The 20,472-nt window shown below is 49.1% G+C and overlaps 1 protein-coding gene across 1 annotated transcript; it reads left to right on the top strand.

Moving 5' to 3' along the window:
• Positions 1 to 16,199: 16,199 nt before the first annotated feature.
• Positions 16,200 to 18,052, top strand: BST2 (bone marrow stromal cell antigen 2). Its single transcript, XM_007461015.1, has 4 exons — positions 16,200 to 16,493; positions 17,291 to 17,345; positions 17,625 to 17,685; positions 17,953 to 18,052. The coding sequence occupies exons 1-4, from the start codon at positions 16,227 to 16,229 to the stop codon at positions 18,050 to 18,052; spliced, it is 483 nt and encodes a 160-aa protein (XP_007461077.1). The 5' UTR covers positions 16,200 to 16,226.
• Positions 18,053 to 20,472: the final 2,420 nt, after the last annotated feature.

Here is a 20,472-nt window from a genome sequence, read left to right as displayed (position 1 = left end):
GTTTCTCTAATCCCCTAATGGTGGCAACCTGGCTTGGGCAGCCACAGGAGAAAGCTTGGGTTAGGCTAGATGTTGTGTCCACGTAAACCAAGACATTTAGAACCCTCACTTGGAGGGAGGGGGCCAATATAATCAATTTGCCAATCCCTCACTGGTTGGGAACTCCAGTGGATGGCGCCAGAGTCCTTTGGCAGTTGCCTGGGGTGTTGTTTAGAACACACATGCTGTTATGGCATTAACCAAGTCACTTTATTTCAAGGGCAATCCAGCATCCTTGGCAATATGCCATCCCAGTCAGGAACTGCAGTGGCTGCAGTTCCTATGTGCCCAATCTGCTGTATCTATTGAGGGGTCCACTAGGCCTCATACTGGGCTAGAGCATCAGCTCCCCATTTGCCAGGGGGCATCAGCACCTTAAGAACCAGGGACGTGGAATACAGTGAAGGCTGCCTCAGGCTGTTGGAAGCGAACCCAAATGTCTCTCCACATATCCTCACCCCAGAAGGGCTTATTCACAAGCATCTACCCTTTGGCTTCCCATTGTCCAAGCCATAGGGTTAATCTCTTCAGAACAGTCCAACTATCAGTGCAAAGGTTAGCAAACAGCCTGGACTCCTGAGTGATCCCCAGCCAAATCGCTCTGAATTCAGCCCACTGGCTGCTGCAGTTCGTTTGACATCCAGATGGTGTCAGTGTTGGGCTGAATAGCCGCTACAATCCCTGTCACCGGTTGCCCGACTAGACCCGTAGGTGAAGCAGGCATCAGCAAGAATTTCCCCGACTTCCTCTCTACAGGTTGCAGGGGCTACACAGGAATAGAGGCGGTGGGAGCAGTGGGTGTCTGGCGGATCTACATACTCTACAAAGCCTGGGAGCGCTCGCATTTCTAGAGAGAGTGGGCTGGCCGACCGGGTGCTCTTCTGCTGCACAAAACGCTGTCACTCAGTCAACGTGGGAGTCTGAGCCATGGCAGAGGTGGGTCAATGGAGCATATTGTCAATACACCCCTTGATAAGAAGGGATGTTATTACCATGATATGCTGGTTTTCGCGAGAGGTCCTATCTAACTCAAACTCAAATGGTAGCCCTGCTTGGGAGATGCCCAGAGCTTTCATCTGGTTCACTAGTATTTTTTGCCTTCTCAACGGCAGCTTGTTGCTCTAATCCCCACATGCCCTTTCTTTACTCTAAAGCTGGTATAAAGGATGGAGACACCATTATATATAGGAAGGATAACAACAAGGTCCTACTGTCTAGCGCAGGGAACTATATTCAATATCCAGTGATAAACCATAATGGAAAAGTATATGAAAAATAATATATAGATATATGTATAACTGAGTCACTTTGCTGTACAGCAGAAAGTAACACAACATTGTAAATCAACTATATGTCAATAAAATTTTTCTAAAAAGGATGGAGGCGTTGCATCAGGTGGGGAATAAAAGTCCTCCAAAACCCCCAAACCCCTATGAAAGCTTGCACCTCTTTCAGATTCTTAGGGGTTGCCCCTTATCAATCACGGCTTCTGGGACAATGTACCTCTCACCCAACCAAATGACTCCCAGAAGCTTTACGGTGGTGCCTGGGACTTGAATTTCCTGTGGGTTCATCCACATCATCGTCTCCCTCACAGATGTTCCAGCAAAATCTGCAGAGTGTCCTGCAGCAGACGCAAGTCTTTACCTGTCAACATTGTATTATCAATATAATGGGTTCATTTTGAAGGAGAACAGGGACAGGTCTGGGGCTCCCATCCCATGACATATGGTGGGGCTGTGCGGGTAGCCTTGGGGAAGTGCTTGAAAAGTCCGTTGTTGCCCCTCCCACTTGGAGGCAAATTGATCTTGTGACTCAGTGGCCAGGGGTAGATTGAAAAGAAGCATTTGCTAAGTCCAGCACAGCATGGTACACTCCTAGGACTACGGCCAAGGTATCTAAGACGGTGGCAATTTGGGGCACAACCGCATGGATGGGGGACACCCCTGTGTTCAATTCTCGATAGCCCACGGTCACCCACCACGAGCCATCTGGCTTTTTTACAAGCCATACCTGGGGCAGGGTGTACGATACCCACTTGGCGCAGTTTGGGGATAGTTTCTCCTATTTGATTATGCCTCCCAGGCAATTTACATCATTTGACAGTAGCCACTATTCGGGGGGGCCGGTAGACTTACTGGTTCCCAGCTGGCATTTCCCCTCAGCATTGACTTGATTACTCTAACCTCAATGTGGAATTCACAGGTAGAGGTCTTTAGACTGAACTTGTGGGATGTCAGTACCCAATATGTTCTCTGGCATTGGAGAGAGAAAAACCTCATATTCTCGGTGGGGAGAACACCCAATTTACAATGTCAAAGGGACCTTCCTAACCAAAGGCATTGCCCTCCATAATCATCAGTGGCACCAAGGGGGCCTGAAAACTTCTGAGTGTGGCTATGTAGTGGAGTACATTTGGCTCCAGTGTCAACCAGAGCCATCACCTTTTATTTATTTCAAGGGGACTAGTGAATAGTCAGTTCAACTTGGAGCCTCAATTGCTCTCAATAGGCTTCACCTGGAGGTGATTTTGCCCTGCATCCTAAACCTAAGGCATGGGAGGCACCCATCCGGAATAGGACTGTATCCCTGAGGCTTCTGTGAGAGCTAGCAGGGCACTAGGCATAGTCAGCCAGGTCTGAACTATTCCAGTCTTAAGGCTTTCCACAGGTTGACTAACACAGCATTGGGTTTCTGGTCTTCCTTTCCAGGTGAGGTCCTGGCAGCAATGAGGTTAAATCACATTTGCTCCTGGGTTATTTTTACTGAACCCTTTACAGCAGACTGGGATAGCTTTTTGTCTTCTCTAGTTCCCCCTCTGTCTCGGGGACCCATACCCATTCCCATGACTTAGCTCAGCGTGGATATCAACATCCCATACCAGTCCCTACCAGGTGCTGGGGGCAGACTGGAGTATCTTGGCTTTCACTTCTGCAGTGAATGTGGCCCAATTAGGACCCTCAAAGACAAGAGCATAGATGGCCTCCCTTATTCCCAGCTCCCTAAGAACTTGTCCTACCTCCTCTATAGATTTTCAGGGTTCCACATGCCCAGGGACGTCTCCCTCACTGGGCCCTGCAGGCTGGAATAATCTATAAGGGAGTGAGTCATTTGAACCCCCAAGTACATGCAGGTGCTGCTAGAGGGCAGGGTGTGTGGTAATACTGCTCATTTTCTCTGCCTCCTGGCCAGTCAGAAAAATGCCACGACCCCAGGTATCCCAAAGCTGGACTAACCACGTCTGGATACTTTCCTTGGCCTTTTGCTGGAACTTGGCTGTGTTGACCTAACACAATAAAACAGCCAGTTATTTTACCAACAAAATGTGTTTATTTGGCAACAGCAAAGAATTGCAGTTTGAGACATGTGATCTATGGTGAACCACGGGTAAGTCTGGAAAACAAAGGAGAAGAATATTCTTTTATAGAAGAGGGAGTTGGGAAGGGCTGCTATAAACAAAGAGTCCGTCAGAGGAAACTGGGAGTTTGAAGTGCAGTGGCTTTTCATTGGCTGAGTTTTGACAGTCTCGTTGGCTGGACAATTGCTGGGCGAGGAGAAATTCTTTCTTTCTCCTGCTGGGTAGCAAAGAGGTAACCTTCCTCCTGTCGGAAATGCAAAGATACCATCCCTTCCTGTTGAATCTGCAATTGGCAAGGAGTGGTAGCGGGTGAGAGCTCCGCATTCTGGCCTCTTGACTCCATTTTAAGTGAGGTTTTTGTTTGTTAATTTTCACATGTTCCCCTCTTGATCAAAATCTTTCTCTGAAAACATTGTTGATCAAGAGTCAGGCTTCTTTTTTTTTTTTTTTTTTTTTTTTCCAGATTCAGTGACCTTTTGTCCCTTGATGCCAGGAAAACTTTCCTGGGTGTCATGGCCCAAGCTGGAGGGAGAAGTGCACAGATTGGAAACCTATTGAGGTCACATTCGAGTAACAAGTGGTAGTAGGAGGGAGACCTCTCAGGCATTTCCCATCTAAAGTCTGTATCTTAGAGTAGTGAGAACAGCAAGAGGACACTCAAAACTGAAAATTAAACACGTGGTTTGGGAAGACAGTGCAGGATTAAACAAGAGGCAATAATTGATGGACTTTTCACAAAAAAAGCAAAACTTCAAAGACTTGTTTTTAAAAAACAATATTGTTATCTCAAAAGAACTATTTTGGAACTAAATATTTTATCAGTAATACAGCCTGTAGTTTGCAAATTCAGAGACCAAGGATTTGGATAAGAATCCAGAGTCAGTTAATAGTCCAGATGAAAGAGAGAGGCTTCTAAGCGAGAGAGTGACACGGACATATATACGCTACCAAACGTAAAATAGACAGCTAGTGGGAAGCAGCCGCTTAGCACAGGAAGATCAGCTCGGTGCTTTGTGACCACCTAGAGCGGTGGGATAGGGAGGGTGGGAGGGAGGGAGACACAAGGGGAAAGAGATATGGGAACATATGTATATGTATAACTGATTCACTTTGTTATAAAGCAGAAACTAACACACCATTGTAAAGCAATTATACCCCAATAAAGATGTAAAAAAAAAGAGAGAGAGAGAGAGGCTTCTGTGAATTCTAAACCTTTGAGCCTGAATATCTTGGGAAAGCTTTCTCACCAGATGTCGTCTGCCTCAATCCTTGGATATCTTTTCCTTCAGGTCACCAGACGATGTACAAGTCCAGTCAGGATTTGTTATTTAACCCAAACGAGAGTTCTCTATTTTTATCAAATGAACAGTTACTGCTTTTCCTTTTCTGGGGCCAATGGTTGGGCATTTCTTGTCAATTTTTCTAGATCATCATCTTAGGGAGCATCCCTTTGGACCATGACAGAAGTTTGGCCATTGGTTCCTTTTTTTTTTTTTTTTTTTTTTTGTTTCTTTTTGGGGTACGCGGGCCTCTCACTGTTGAGGCCTCTCCCGTTGCGGAGCACAGGCTCCAGACGCGCAGGCTCAGTGGCGATGGCTCACGGGCCCAGCCGCTCGGTGGCATGTGGGATCTTCCCGGACCGGGGCACGAACCCATGTCCCCTGCATCGGCAGGCGGACTCTCAACCTCTGCATCACCAGGGAAGCCCAAGAGCCATTTTTAATATTTTCCCCATTAGCGGTAAGGAAACCTTGCTGTTTCTATAATATCCCAAAGTCATGGGCTACCCCAAAGGCATACTGGATATTGATGTAAATGTTTACAGTTTTGCTTTTGCCTAAGTATAAGTCTGAGTGAGAGTGTATAATTCAGCTTGTCAGGTCGAAGTAACCAAAGATAAAGGTGCTGCCTCAACAATTTTAAGAGGTGTAATAACATACCCAGCACGATGTTTACCATTGTCATCCTTTAATTAGGAACCATCAGTAAACCATGAACTATCTACGCTGGTTAGAGGAGTCTCCTGTAAATTATTACAGACAGTCAAAGGGTGATCTGTCAGTGTTAAATAGTCGTGAGGGGATGCGTCAGTGAAGGAGAGGAGAGAAATAGCAGGGTTGAGGTTACAACAACGTGAGTTACGTGAACAGCAGTTAGCAAAAGGATTTCATAGGATGTAAGCAACTGAAAAGTGTCGAGTGTGCTGGGAATTCAGGAGGGGTTCTACTGCATGGGGTGCAAAGATGGTTAAGGGGGATTCCATAATTATTTCTTTGGTGGCCTTAACCAGAAGGCCAGTAGGAGGAATGGTTCTAAGGCAAAGGTGGTGGGTATTCTGTGGCACACAGGGTCCAGATATTTGCTATAATACCCTATGGGTCAATGACGGTCCCCGTGTTTTTGGATGAGTCCTCCAAGAGCATTCCCTTCCTTCTCCAATACAAAAAGGAAAAAGGGAAGCTGATAATTAGGATGTCCAATTAGGTGGTCTCATTAAGCTTTTCTTTAAGGCTCCAAAAGCTATGTCATCCTGACCTCCCCAAATAACGGTCTCAAGTTTGCTGTTTATATGTTTTTAAAGCATATAAGGGCTGGACCATAAGAAAGAAATTTGGAATCCAATTTCAACAGTAGCCAGCTAGCCCAAGAAAACCTCATAATTGCTGCTTAGTTTTAGGTTTTGGGAAGTTCAGGATGCTGTGAAGCCTACCTGGATCCAAATATAGTCCTCGTTCCAACATCAGGTGCCCTAAATATCAAACCTTAAATTTGAGCAAAATGCAATTTTTCTTTGGAGAATTTATAAGACCAAAAGTTGTTTTGTTTTGTTTGTTTTTTCTCTTTCTTTCTTGTTCTTTTTTTTTTTTTTTTTTTTTTTCTGGCCGCAAGATCTTATTTCCCTGGCCAGAGATTGAACCTGGGCCACTGCCGAGTCCTAAACACTGGATCACCAGGGAATTCCCAAGACCAAAAGTTTTAACAGGTGGATGCTATCTTCCCATGAAGAGGATTGAGAAAAGAAGCATAGGAGCAAATCATCTATATATTGCAACAAAGTAGAGTCTGAAGAAAATTTTGCATTATCCAAATCAGCTTTCAAGATTTTGTGAAAAGTTAAGGGACTTCCCTCGTGGTCCAGTGGTTAGGACTCCATGCTTCCACTGCACGGGGCAAGGGTTCGATCCCTGTTCCGGGAACTATGATCCCGCATGCCGTGCAGTGTGGCAAATAAATGAATGAATGAATGAATGAATGAATGAATATTTGTGAAAAGTTAAGAGGGACTCTCTGTGAAACCCTGGGGCACTACTGTTGAGGTGTATTGTTGTCCTTCCCAGGTGAAGGCAAAAAGATACTGGCTAGCCTTATCAACTGGAATATTGAAGAATGCACTGCATAGATCAAGTATGGTGAAACTTTTGCTTTCAGTGGGAACGAATGTTAGTAGTGTGGATAGGTTAGAAACAACAGGGTGACAAGGGATAACAATGTTGTCTATTGCTCGGAAGTCCTTGACAAACCTCCATCCTCAGCCCTTGAGTTTTCTCACAGGTAAAATAAGAGTGTTACGAGGACTAGTGTAAGGAATAATGAGGTGCTGACCCTTGTAATCTTCTGTTATGAGCTTTATAACTTGAAGTGCATCTTTACTTATAGAGTATTGATTAATTCTGGGGAGAGGTTTTTTTTAATAAATTTATTTATTTATTATTTTCGGCTGCGCTGTGTCTTCGTTGCTGCCCGCGGGCTTTCTCTAGTTGCCGCGAGCAAGGGCTACTCTTCGTCCCGGTGCGCAGGCTTCTCATTGCGGTGGCTTCTCTTGTGGCAGAGCACGGGGTCTAGGCGCAAGGGCTTCAGTAGTTGTGGCATGTGAGCTCAGTAGTTGTAGCTTGTGGGCTCTAGAGCGCAGGCTCAGTAGTTGTGGTGCATGGGCTTAGTTGCTCCGTGGCATGTGGGATCTTCCCGGACCAGGGATCAAACCCGTGTCCGCTGCATTGGCAGGCGGATTCTTAACCACTGTGCCACCAGGGAAGTCCCTGGGGAGAGGTTTTGAGAGATCTACTTGAATATCAATGGGAGATGCACTGTGGATTTTGCCAGCACCAGGTGGAGATTTTGCCCATAAGGGGGGTGGTAGCTGAATCAATAGGGACAAATGATCAGGGTTTCCAGAATCAGCTCCAGTATCATCAGAGATGGGGCAAATAAAAGATGTTGAAGGGTTATTTAATTCACCTGATTGGTTATTTTGATTGCTACTGTCAAATTCAAGTATTATTTCCCCATTTTGGGAGGAAGAAATTCTGGCATGATACATTTCTAAGAAGTTTCAGCCTAATAAATACGGGCAGAGGAACTAAGGAGAAAAGGGTGGTTTATCCCTCAAGGGACCTAAACAAAAGGGAATAGGCTCAGAGACAGGAACCTCTTGAGGTTCATCAGAGATCCCCGATGTTTGAACTGTTTCGGTTCTCCAAGGCAGGGGCTGCTCTAAAGCAGTGGGATTGGACACCCAGAGTGTGGCTCCAGTGTCAATAAGGACAGAGAGAGGTTCATTCCCAGTCTGGGGAGTTGTTTCTCTGAGCAGATTAAGACAGAGTATTGGGAAGAGCCGATGTAATTCCTTGGAGCCTCATCATTGGGAATTAGAAAGGCTGGTTAGAAAACTGAAGATGTCTGAAAGCCTAAATTTGTAACAATCTCATTCCCAATGTCCTGGCTTTTTGCAATAATAGAAGAAACTAGAAAGTTTTGGTTTCATTTAGAGAACTTCATTTTTCAGAGTTGAAAATTAAGAATTTTGCAGGTCTTTCTTTTAGGTGACTCTTCTAGGGTGTGAGCGAGCTGATTTGCCAAATTAACTAAATCTGGAGTGGACACGGTTTCCCCCTCGACCCTGGTCCTTTTAACTAAAAGAGAAAGATCCCAGTTCAGTACACTAATAAACACAGAGTTGAAGGCTACCCAAGTGGATTCAGCATCTGAAGGAAGACCAGAATTTTCTCTGAAACAATCTGAATTTGATTATAATAGTCATGAACAGGTTCATCAGATTTTTGTGTGCAAACCTAAATTTTGTTCCAGTCAACAGGTATAGGAGAAGCTCCTGTAACTTATCAGTGGAGGTCTCCAGCAAATGTTCCAGCTTCTTGCCAAAAGGTAGGGGTTTATTTTTCTAAATCTCTTTCAGAGGATGTTCCCACTTGTCTAGTTTCATTCGATATTTGTCTTGACCCTCACCAACAAGCATGTGCACTAACTGATATAGATCTGGAAAGCCAGGTTGGTAAGTTTTGAGACAGGCTGGGACCTGGGACCCTTTACTGGAAGGCTTGCACCTGGACAAATGTCTCCTCTAGCAACAGAATACAAAGAAACTATAATATAAGGGACTGAAAATAACTACACGCATGCTCAGTAGGGGCAGTTATGAACAATAAGATACAGAAAGACCACAAACCAACTGCCATTCCTGTGGTGCCAGTGAAAGCAGGGAACTGTACATGATTCCTGCACACAGCACCGCCAAGGTGGTATGCAGACCACTTAAGTATGCCTCTGCCCAACCCACCGATCCGCCCTCACCTTCACCCCCTTTAAAGAACCAGCTTGGGGGCTTCCCTGGTGGCGCAGTGGTTGAGTCCGCCTGCCGATGCAGGGGACACAGGTTCGTGCCCTGGTCCAGGAGGATCCCACATGCCACAGAGCGGCTGGGCCCGTAAGCCATGGCCGCTGAGCCTGCGCGTCCGGAGCCTGTGCTCAGCAACAGGAGAGGCCACAGCAGTGAGAGGCCCGTGTACCACAAAAATAAAAGGAACCAGCTTGACCCTCCCTTGGGGAGCAAATAGCACAGTTCCAATAGGAACAGCCAGGTTCCAAAAGGAATTAGACTGAAGACTAGCACAGTTCCAGGAGAAATAGCCTGATTTCAAAAGTCAGGCCAAAGTGCCAAATGAGTACTCACAGAAAGGACAAAGCCTTTAACAGAAAGGATGAAGGCTTCAAAAATAAATAAATAAATAAATAAATAAATAAATAAAAACAATAATCAGATTCCCAAATAAAGCCTGGAGACGTTCAAAATGCAAAAAGAGCAGAGCTTGAATCCAGGAGAAAATTTACCCTGAAACTCAAGGGTTGGCAAGGAAGCAGGGAGTTCAGTGGGCTCTGTGGGTACCAACACCTGTTTGCTCACCAGCCTCAGAGTCACTGGGGGTCTTCTCAGAACCCCACTTCTCAGATACCAAGTAATATTGACCTAAAACAATAAAACAGCCAGTTATTTTACCAACAAAATGGGTTTATTTGGGAACAGCAAAGAATTGCAATTTGGGACATGCAATCTATGGAGAACCACAGGCAAGTCTGGAGACATAGGAGAGAAACGTTCTTTTATAGAGAAGGGTGGGAGTTGGGAAGGGCTGTTATAAACAAAGAATCCATTGGAGGAAACTGGGAGTTTGAAGTGTAGTGGCTTTTCTTCGGCTGAGTTGTGACAGTCTCTCATTGGCTGGGCCGTTGCCGGCAAGGAGAAATCCTTCCTTCCTCCTGTTGGGTAGCAAAGTAGTAATCTTCTTCCTGTTGGAGATGCAAAGGTACCATCTCTTTCTGTTGCAGAATTGACACTGAGGGGTAAGGTATGAGAGCTCGTCTTTCAGGCCTCCCCACTCCATTTTAAATTAAATGTTTATTAATTTTCCCAGACGCTATATCAATAAGCTCAGCAGACATATATTCTCTCATCATGAATGTTTCCTGAACTGGGGGCTGCCCCACTGGCTGAGTCTGTCAGTGCTGTGCTTTTGCTTTCCTTGGTCTTAGGGGTCCAACAGCACAGAGTGCTTTGTCTGTTTCACCATCAATCACCACAACATCTTCCCGTTCACTCTCCTCACTTTCCCAGGGGTCCTACCTCTTAGTGGCTTTGTCACAAGTGTCCCGACCTTAATCTGAGACAGCTTGCACCCTCCTAGCTTTGCAAAACAGCACACTCAGTTCTCCAACTTAACATCCTGCTCTCTCACGTTGTCCATCAGCCCCAAAGTTAGGAGAGTAGTGAACAACCTCACATCCTTCTCTAACCTCAGCTCTTCCCTCAACTTCTAACTCAAACTTCAGCCTCTAGTTGGGCATCAGTGGCCAGCCCCCTGTGGAAGCCATTAATCTCCCTTCTTTCCTGAAGTGCACTCTGCACAGTTCCTCAAACAGAACATCAGACCAGTTGGTGTTTTCAGGACATCCCTGAACTTATGCAGAGGTCCATGAGCATCTACATACAGGCCACTCTTCCCCACAAAGAGGTTGATGACCAACCTGTAATTTCCCGTGCAATGCCTCTTTCCCCAAGGCCCATGTTTTCAGTCTCCCGGCTGGCTCACCAATTGTTGGTTCCCAACCTCTGGAATTCCTTGAGTGAAATCTGAAACTGGCCCCTATAGACAGAGGGTAAGGAGAGATGGAAGAAAGAGGCAGACCACTCCAGATGGGTAGGTGGCAGGTTTAATAAGCAAGGGAACTTACTTATGAGGCTTGTCTTGTGTGGCTGCAACATGAGTAGATATCTGCACCCACCCACCAGAATCTTACAAGTTTATACAGAGGTCTTAATGGGTGTACAGTCAGATATATCATCTAGATGGTCTCAAAAGTGCATTACTTTCTCAAGGTTTGTCTTGAAATGACTTGAAATGAGAAAAGTGGGCAGAATATACGTTCCAAGGATAAAGGAAGAGCTATGGAGCCTCCAATTGCCCCGGTCCAGCTCCCAGTTCAACTGGTGGTCACATCCTTTTGGTGACCTCTTGCAACAAGGAACATGGTTTGAATGCCCACACTCAGCCTTGGGACTGAGAAAGGGGCACTGATTGAACTATGGACCCAGGGAAATGTCCAATGTGGGTGGAGGACACTCTGGGGCTTGTGTGTCTTACAGGAGAGGGAGGAGCTGCTGGAACAGGGACCATGGAAGGAGCTGGAAGGAAAACAAAAATAACTGTGACATACTCAGAGAGACAAGAATCCACTCAGGGGCAGGCAATAGATTAAATTCTGGATTCCTCTTTAGGGAAAGCAAGAGCCAGGGAGACACGCCTCCCCTGGGACCCAGTAACCCCATTTCTGGGAACTCAATCTAAGGAAAGAATTCAGTTGAATCCAAAACTTATCAAATGGTGACAGGGATGAACTCTCACAGGGGTGTGAGAAGTCACCAGGTATTGAGCTAAACGCTTCTGATATATTGATTTATTTCATCATCATAACAACTTGGGAAGGAGCTGATATCACACCCATTCGATAAGAAAGCACAATCTGGGACTTCTCTGGTGGTGCAGTGGTTAAGAATCTGCCTGCCAGTGCAGGGGACACGGGTTCGATCCCTGGTCCCGGAAGATCCCACATGCCATGGAGCAACTAAGCCCGTGTGCCACAACTACTGAAGCCTGTGCACCTAGAGCCCGTGCTCGGCAACAGAAGCCACGGCAATGTGAAGCCCTCCCCCAGTAAGGAAGAGTAGCCCCCACTGGACGCAACTAGAGAAAGCCTGTGTGCAGCAATGAAGACCCAACGCATCCAAATAAATAAATAATTTTTTTTAAAAAAGACGAGCTAATTCTATATAAACATTTTTTTTTTTTTTAAAGAAAAGAAAAGAAAAAAGAAAGCACAATCTCAGCAAGGTGAAGGAGCTGGTCCAGAGCCAAGATGGAATTTGAGGTTGAGTATGATTCCTAAGCTGCACCTAAGACCCTCCAGGGCAATGCTTCTCACCCTCGGCACTGTTGAGACCCAGCATCCTCTGTAGTGGTGGGGTCACCGTCCTATGTATTATATAGGATGTTGAGCATCAGCCCTGGTTCCCACTCACTAGATGCCAGCGCATTTCCTCCCTCAGTTGTGACAACCGAAACTGTCTCCAGCCATTGCCAAATGTCCCCTGGGGGCAGAATCGTCCCTGGGCCAGCGCCTTCCTATAAGCGTGGCGATGTCCTCTGTCGCCCACACACGGCCATATATAACTGAAAACACCTCAATGTCCCAAAGTAAGGTGTGTTCTGTCAATGCAATGAAATACATGTGTAGTTTCATGAACAGAAATAAAGCAGTTAAGTGAAGGAAGGATTATGGATGAGCTTTTTGTCTATGAAATGTGTTTCTTTAATGTCTTACATTATTCTCTTATAATTAACCACAAAAAGAAAAATCTCCTATGGGAATTCCCTGGCAGTCCAGTGGTTAGGACTCTGCACTTTCACTGCTGAGGGCCTGGGTTCAATCCCTGGTCTGGGAACTAATATCCCACAAGCCATGAGGCACAGCCAAAAAAAGAAAAAGGAAAGGAAAGAAAAATCTCCCTTGTGTGTGCTCCCTGCTCCTAAAATAGTCTCTGCCCTGCCTGCCCCAGAGAATTATGGTGGCCTTCTCTTAACTGAACCCCTTGTGAGCATGTGGTTTCTACTTGCCTACAAGGAATGTTCCAGTATGTTTTGGTGGAACTAAGTTTGTCAAAAGTAACAAAGAGCCAAAGTTGGAATAATTTGAGTGACAAAATAATGTCAAGTGTAAAATCAATATCCGTGAGTCCACACAGATATAAATAAATGATTGAATAAATAAATAAATGAGGGAGAAGAGACAAATCTCCCAGGCAGAAGAATCCCAAACAATTTACACAAATGTTCTGCCCTCAAGGAGGTAGAGCACGACTCCCCATCCCTTAGGTGTGGGCTGTAAATAGTGACTCCCTGCCAAAGGGCACACCACCTCCTCCAGGTGATCAAGGTCAACACCACAGTGATAAGTCACACTGACGGCGCATGCCCTGGACTCGTGTGTGATGAGAAAGGCACTTCCCCTCTGTGGTTCCTCTCTCCAAAGCCCAGTCCAACCATGAGAAAAACACCAGACAAATCCCAACTGAGGGCCCTCCTACAGAACACCTGACTCCAAACTGTCAAGTTCATCAAGACCAAGAAAGTCTGAGAAACTGTCTCAGCCCAGAGACATAAATGTCCCGTGAGGATCCTGGGGCAGAAAAGGGACATTAGCGACAAACTGAGGAGATCTGAATAATGCATGGACTTCAGCTAATAATAATGTTATCGATCAGAATTTGTTCATTAATTTTAACAAATGTACCATACAGATGTAAGAGGGTCAAAGTATGGAAAATGAGGTGTGGGGTCTATGGAATGTTTTTGTACTATCTTCGCTATATTTCTGCAAACCAAAATAAAATGATTCTTTAAAAAACAGCAAAGCTAGAATCAGCAGAACGGTGGCATAACTATTTCCATTGGGAATTTTAGAGGGAATACCCACAGACTTTCTGTTTGCAGCACTGGGACTAGAGTGAGGTGAATAAGGCACTCGCTTTGGTTGCAGAATGTAAGGGGGGCACCCAAAAATTCTATTATGATCACCCCCATTTTACAGCTATGGAAACTGAGGCTATGAGGAAATCTCTTGCCTAGGGTCCCATAGGGAGGCAGGGCTGCTCACACACTATCTTGGCCTCTACCTGAAATCATGGTCCCAAGCTGACCCTAAAGTCTTAAGGCCAGCACAGTGGGGCTCCAATAAATCAGCTTTGCCAAGGGTCGTGTCTTTGCACTTGGAGTCCTGGCCTGGAACGGAGGACCCTACTCGTGGGACACACAAGCTCCCCCTGGGCCTCCTCAGCAAGATCATCACTGATCCCTTGTCAATTTGGCTGCTGAGTGGTTTTAATGGGGGTCTTCTAGGCAGAGGGATGTCCAGCTGGGGACCTGGGCCCCTGGCCTTGGCCCCATGCACCATCATGACCCAGCTGACTGCAAACACGGCAAATGGCTGACGCAACAGAATCTGGGCTGTGGTCAGGCTGCGGCTAAAGAAGCCACAGGAGAAGCACGCAGCTGCCTTCCGGGGGTCACAGCCGGCAACTGGAAGCCTGTAATCAAGCCAATTTCCAGCAGGAAGCTCTGGCTCCCCAGGCCACATGGAGGGGAGATCAGTGTGGCCTGAGTTTCCTTGAAGCTCAATCCAGGGTCCAACCCCCTTTGGAGGCCTCTCCCCAGACGACCCCTGGGCCCTCTGGGTTCAACGTGTTCCAGATGGACATGATCATCTTTCCTCAAAATGTGCTCCTCACTCCACGGCCATGTTTCTGCATTACCCACCTCTCCTTCTGCCCTGAGCCACACAGCTGTCCACACATCCATTGAGTGCCTACTGGATGCCAAAGCATTTTACTCAAAACTCCTCACTGGCCCCTCCTGCTGAGGCTGCTCCTGTTATGGCCGCACTTTACAGATGAGGAAACTGAGGTTCTGTTAGCACAAGTCCGTGTGCCCTACGCACAGTGAGGCCAAACAAACCAAAACGTCAGAGTTTGGAGCAGAGAAAGGTTTATCGCAGGGCCATGCAAGGAGGCGGGAGGCTCGTGAACTCGGGGTTCAGAAAAACCCTGAACTCCCCGAAGGGTTTCAGCAAAACATTTTTAAAGGCCGGGTATGTGGGCGGCGGTGAGGGAGAGGTGTTGGTCACAGGGTGTGTGATCAGCTCGTGCACAGTTCTCTGATTGGCTGATGGTGAGGTAACAGGGTGGTGTCACCGGGGTTAACATGATCAATCCTTAGGCACCACTAGGCCTGGGGGCTACATGCTCATGGTCATCAAGTAGTTAACATCTTCCATTTGGTGAGGGAGGCGTTTCACATCTGTGAAAACAACTCAGGAATGAAGGCCCCACAGGGTCCTGCTCGCTTACAGTTCAGCGGGTTTACATGGAGTCCTGGGGTGGTAGGGACAGATTGTGGAGGTAGGAGCCGGTTTCTGGGTGGAGCTAGAACAAGGACCTGGTTTGTTGGCTGGGGCAGCCTCTGGTGGCCAAATAGGGGGACTGCAGCCTTAGTCTCGTGGGTCCATCCAGATCGTCTCCCCGCTCCCACAGGCTACGGTCCCTCCTCTGACACCCTCCATGGGGCACCCTATGGTCCCCTTGGCGGGGGGGAGGGGCAGGGATGCTAAGTGAACCCCTGCTAGGTCACCAGGGAGACCCCTGAATTCAAAACCCAGCCTCGGGCTTCCCTGGTGGCGCAGTGGTTGAGAGTCCGCCTGCCGATGCAGGGGGCGCGGGTTCGTGCCCCGGCCTGGGAGGATCCCACATGCCGCGGAGCAGCTGGGCCCGTGAGCCATGGCCGCTGAGCCTGTGCGTCCGGAGCCTGTGCTTCACAACGGGAGAGGCCACAACAGTGAGAGGCCCGCAAACAGCAAAAAAAAAAACAAAAAAACCCAGCCTCTTCTGTCAGACCCAGACCCTGTCCCCAGTCCACTAGTCACCTCTCAGCCTCAGTTTCCCCAGCTGGGGACTTGGGAACCAAAAATGCCCTCAGCCTCTTCAGGTCGTGGTACAGATGAACACAAAGCTGGCATGCACTAGGCACTCAGGAACTGCAGTTGTCACTGCAGGAGAACGGCGGGGACTTGAGATGGGGTGTCCGCAGGTAGCCCCAGCTCCCCTCCCACAGGATCTCACTGGCCAGCAAACAACCCAGAAAGTCCCGAGGTCATAATTAGGCAGAAACAACCCACCTCTTTTTCTGGGAAAGGGAAAAAGGAAACCGAAACAGAAAGCCTGAGCTCTGCTCTGCCTTTAGATGTCCCCATTCAAGTATCTCCAAGTCAGAGGATCCTCCTGGAACTTGTCATTGGTCAGCACAGCTCCTACGGTTATTAAGGGGTAGCCCCAGCCCAGAGGAGGTTCCGGCGCCCTCCCCTAACTCCCGTCCAGACTCCCTACGGGCAGATCTGGAGGGCACCTACTTTTTATCACTACAACCCTGTGCCCATGGTTGACCACTTGAGTGAGTCGGGGCTGTGTTGCTGCAAGCTGCCACGGTGCCTGTGCTTCCTGCTGCTACTGGTGATTCTGATGGTTCTACTTGTAGCCCTGCTCATCTTTGATGTCAGGGCCAACAGCAAGCACTGCATGGATGGCCTCCAAGCAGAGCGGGAGTGTCAGAACCGCACTCGGTACGTGCAGCACCAGCTAACCCAGGCCCAGGAAGTCTTACACAAGATGGAGGTCCAGGCCGCCGCCTGCAACCAGACGGTGGTAAGCCACTGCACCCCCTAGAGAGGGCCCTGTACTTGTGGGCGGTTCTTACAGGGTCTACGTGGAGATCAAGGTAGACCTTAAAACTCCCCCCTGGATGTCCCCACCAGGCTTTGGAGACCTCTAAACTCTCTCCAGGGTGCTAGTGTGGGGTGGGGCCTTAAAACTCCCCAGAGCACCCAAATCAGGGGCCTCGGTATCCCTGCTAGGATATGGGGGAATCTCCAGACTCCAGGGCACTGGTGTGTGGGAGCTAGAAACTCTCCTCGGGCCCCAGTCTTGGGGGATCAGAAGTCCCCTCTAGGGGCTGGGATCAGGACCTCACCAGGTCCCAAGGAAAGAAGAGGCTCTTGAAACTTCCACTGCATCCTGAGAGACTTCGGAATTTTCATCTGTGTCCTGATGTGGGGGGGCCTTGAAACTCCCACTGGTCCTGCACTTGGACTCTGAAATCCCCGCCCCGTGTTCTGGTTTTGGGAGGACCTCGCAATCTTCTTGGGCAATAGCCCCGGGGGATGTGGAAACTTCTAGAGTTTGGGCATGGGGAGCTTCCAAATTCTCTTGGGGAGGGCCTCAAAACTCCCATTTCGAGGATCACACCCTTCTCGGTGGCCCTGGGAGGGTGGGAGGTTGTGGCCACTCTTCAAGGTGGGAGACTGAGGTGCAGGGGACGGTCGGAGTGGAAACTGAAGGGGGTTTGGACCCAAGCTCCTCTGATCCCAGGGCTTAAGTGGGGGTCCAGGGCCCAAGGACAGAACTCCAGTTTCCCACACCCCACCCCCACCCCCGCGTCGCAGGTGACCCTGAGGGATTCTCTGAAGGTGGAGCAGGCACAGGTGGCGGAGCTTCAAGGTGAGAAAAGCACAAGGCCAGCGTTCCACGGACGGGGCTCGGAGGGATGGGCCAGTTATTGAAAAGGACTAAGGAGGGAGGGTCCCAGGGTTGGGGTCGGGAGGGAGGGATGGGGCCAGATTCCATTTGCAGTAGGGGAAGGGGGAGCACGCCAGGTTTCCCAGCGTGGGTTGAATGAAGGCGGGGCTAGAGGCGGGGACTTGTCCCGGGTTGGAGCCAGGTGAGTGGGCGTGGTCAGTGTGTTGACTCGCCCTTTGATTCTGTACCCGACCCCACCAGGAGAGGTCAAGATTTTGAAGCAGAAGCTGGAGGACACTTTGGCGGAGGTGCAGCGACTAAGGTCCGAGACGACCCCACCCCCACGGCCACTCCCCTTTCACTCCACCCCGAAGACTCGCGACCCCCTTGGCTTCGAAAAACCCCGTTGCTCAGGGGGCAAAGTTTAAGTCCCAGCCTTGTCCCTTGTGTCACACAGCCATGGGGTGGCCGCTGCCAGCTATCCTCCCCAGTGACTTGGTGGGGGAGGAGTGGAGATTCTTAGGGGCGCAGCCTCCAGCTGCTGGAGCCGGCCTGGCAGCTGCCTGAGTTGTCCCCATCTCTACTCCAGAAGAGGGAGTGAGGCCTCAGCTGAGAACAACTCTTCTAGCTGTTCGAGCGTCCTGTTCGCTGTGGTCGTGGTCTTGGTCCTCGAGGCCCTGCTGATCTGAGGTACCAGAAAGCCGGCCGGTAAGGAGGGGGCAGCTCCGGGGAAAAGAAAGCTGGGAAAGGACAGGAGTTGGGGATGGGTCACGGTCTGGGGAGGTGGCCTACCTGCGGAGCAGAGGGCTGGGCACCGAGGATAAGAATCTTGGAGAGGGAAGGAGAGCCCAGTGAGCAGGGAGGGGATGGGGGGGGCTGTCCCGGAGCGGGGCAGGGCTTGGGGGGGCGGAGCCCGTGTTGTGTCTGCCTCTGAGTCCCTGTTTTGATGTCTTTTAGGCCACAACCTGGACTGGTCCGGTTCCCTCTCTGCTACCCCCTTTGAGGCTTCCTGACCTGGCCCGTTCTGAGGGGACCACATGGCAACACGGTTGTGGGGAGGGAGGGGGGATGGGGTAGCCTAAGGGGTCCATGGGGCAGCTCTGGAGGGACACCTTGGGCATGGAAAAGTAGCGGAGTTGGCCCAAGGCTGCCCTAGAGCTGAGGAGGGCATGGGGTGGAAGGTGGGGCACCTGCTTCTTGCTGACACGGTTTCTAGAAAGTCACTTTCTTCTGGGGTCTTTGGGTTCCAAAAAAGTAAACACCCCTCTAGTGGGGGAAAACTTTACTCTCAAGTTTTTGGAGTGTTATTGTGTCACCCCCAAGCACCTGGGGGCTGCCCTGCGGACCAGGGTGGACACCCATTGACATCCACATCCAGCTTTCCCTGCTCTAGAATGTTCTCAGGAATCCCTGCGGTTCTGGCAGTGACCACCCCACTGCCTCCCCAGCCCTCTTGTCCATTTGGATCGTCTTAAAGAATTCTACACCCTCATCAGCTTGCCTGCAGTGTTCTGCTCTCATCTCCTCGCCGGGATCTTCTGATGGCAGTGGTCCCGAGAGGAAACCGAGGCTGTGGTGACGGACACTTTGTCCTGGTTCCCAATCCCTTCCCACAGAAAGTGCAGGGCTGGGATCAAACCTGGATCTGCAGACACACACAGGCCTGTGTCACAATGCCCCCTCCTCCAGAGAGCCTCTCTGCTTCTCAAAATCGAAGGCTACTGGGAGTCCCCTTGTGGCCTAGTGGTTAGGATTTTGAGCTTTCACTGCCGTGGCCCAGGTTCAATCCTTGGTTGGGGAACTGAGATCCCGCAAGATGCGTGGCACGGCCAAAAAAAAAAAAAAAAAAAAAAAAAAAAAAAAAAAAAAAAAAAAAAAAAAAAAAAAAAAAAAAAAAAAAAAAAAAAAAAAAAAAAAAAATTGGAAGGTGTTCAAGATTGAAGCCTACCATCTGATAAACCCTTCAACCCACTTTCTTGGATCCTCCCATGGACCATAATTCCTTCCTCCTCTGTTATCTTCCTTCCTCCAAGTTCCCCTGGAATCCTGACTATTGTCCGGGCAACTTCTTGTGCGTGGCTGGGGGTGGGGGCAGGTCCCTTGCATCTGCCCAGAATTCCCAGAATTCTGCACTGTCCTCACCATGGTCCCGAGCCCAGATGGTCGTGCCCCCCCTCCATGGCTCCCACTGCCCTCCCAGGGCCCCCCCGCCCCGGCCCCCGCCCCCAGCCCCTAACTTCTTCTTGCTCCACCCCCTGTGACCATTTCTCTGCATTTTGATTTGTCAAGTTCCTTCCTGCCTCATGGCCTCAGCTAGTCTCTACCTCCTGCTTGGAGCACCAGCTCCCCACTCTGAAGTTCTAGAACAGGGTTTCTCGGCCTCCAAACTCTTGACATTTGGACTGGACCATTCTCTGCTGTGGGGCCTGCCCTGTGCACTGTAGCATGTTGAGCAGCATCCCTGGCTTCCACCCACTAGAGGCCCATAGCACCTTACCCCATGGTTGTGACAACAAAAAAAATGCCCCTAGATATTACCAAGTTTCCCCTGGGGGGCAGAATCAATTCCGGTGAGAACCTCGGCTCTAGAAGGTGAGGCTTGGGTCCCCTTCAGTTCTGTGAGAGTCCCCAGCTCACAGGGGGACTCAGCAGGCGCTCCCATGGAGTCCCTTTACAATGACTGAGTCATTTCACCACCACCCCCATCGGCAGCCCCATCTAACAGATGAGGAAACTGAGGTCCAGAGGAGTGACTGGACTCGCTCAGGGTTTCTCAGCTGCTCAGGCAATGGAACCCTCTGCTTCCAGCAGGTTCTCTTGATTGCCGGGAAGCAAACCTTTCTCACATGACCTCAGTCCTTTCCCATCCCCACTCAACATCCTTTCCCCCAGCTCCCAGCTTGGGCTACTGGAAAGTCCCAAAACAGCTCCGCCTCCCACCCCCACCATACCTGGGCTGTGTTTCGCTGATGGAGGGGGCAGGTTTGCCCCAATATTATGGGTTTGACCTGCTCAATTTCTTCCCCTAAATTCCCACCCAATGGCCAGGGTATAAACGTCTCTCTTTCCTAAAAGTGCCCCCCTTCCCTGACTGGCTGTGGGATTCCAG

The sequence above is a fragment of the Lipotes vexillifer genome, unplaced genomic scaffold (assembly GCF_000442215.2).
Source record: "Lipotes vexillifer unplaced genomic scaffold, Lipotes_vexillifer_v1.1 scaffold469, whole genome shotgun sequence".
NCBI classification, from domain to species: Eukaryota; Metazoa; Chordata; class Mammalia; order Artiodactyla; family Lipotidae; genus Lipotes; species Lipotes vexillifer.
The sequence above is the reverse complement of the archived record's forward strand: the minus strand, read 5'-3'. Positions and strand labels throughout refer to the sequence as shown.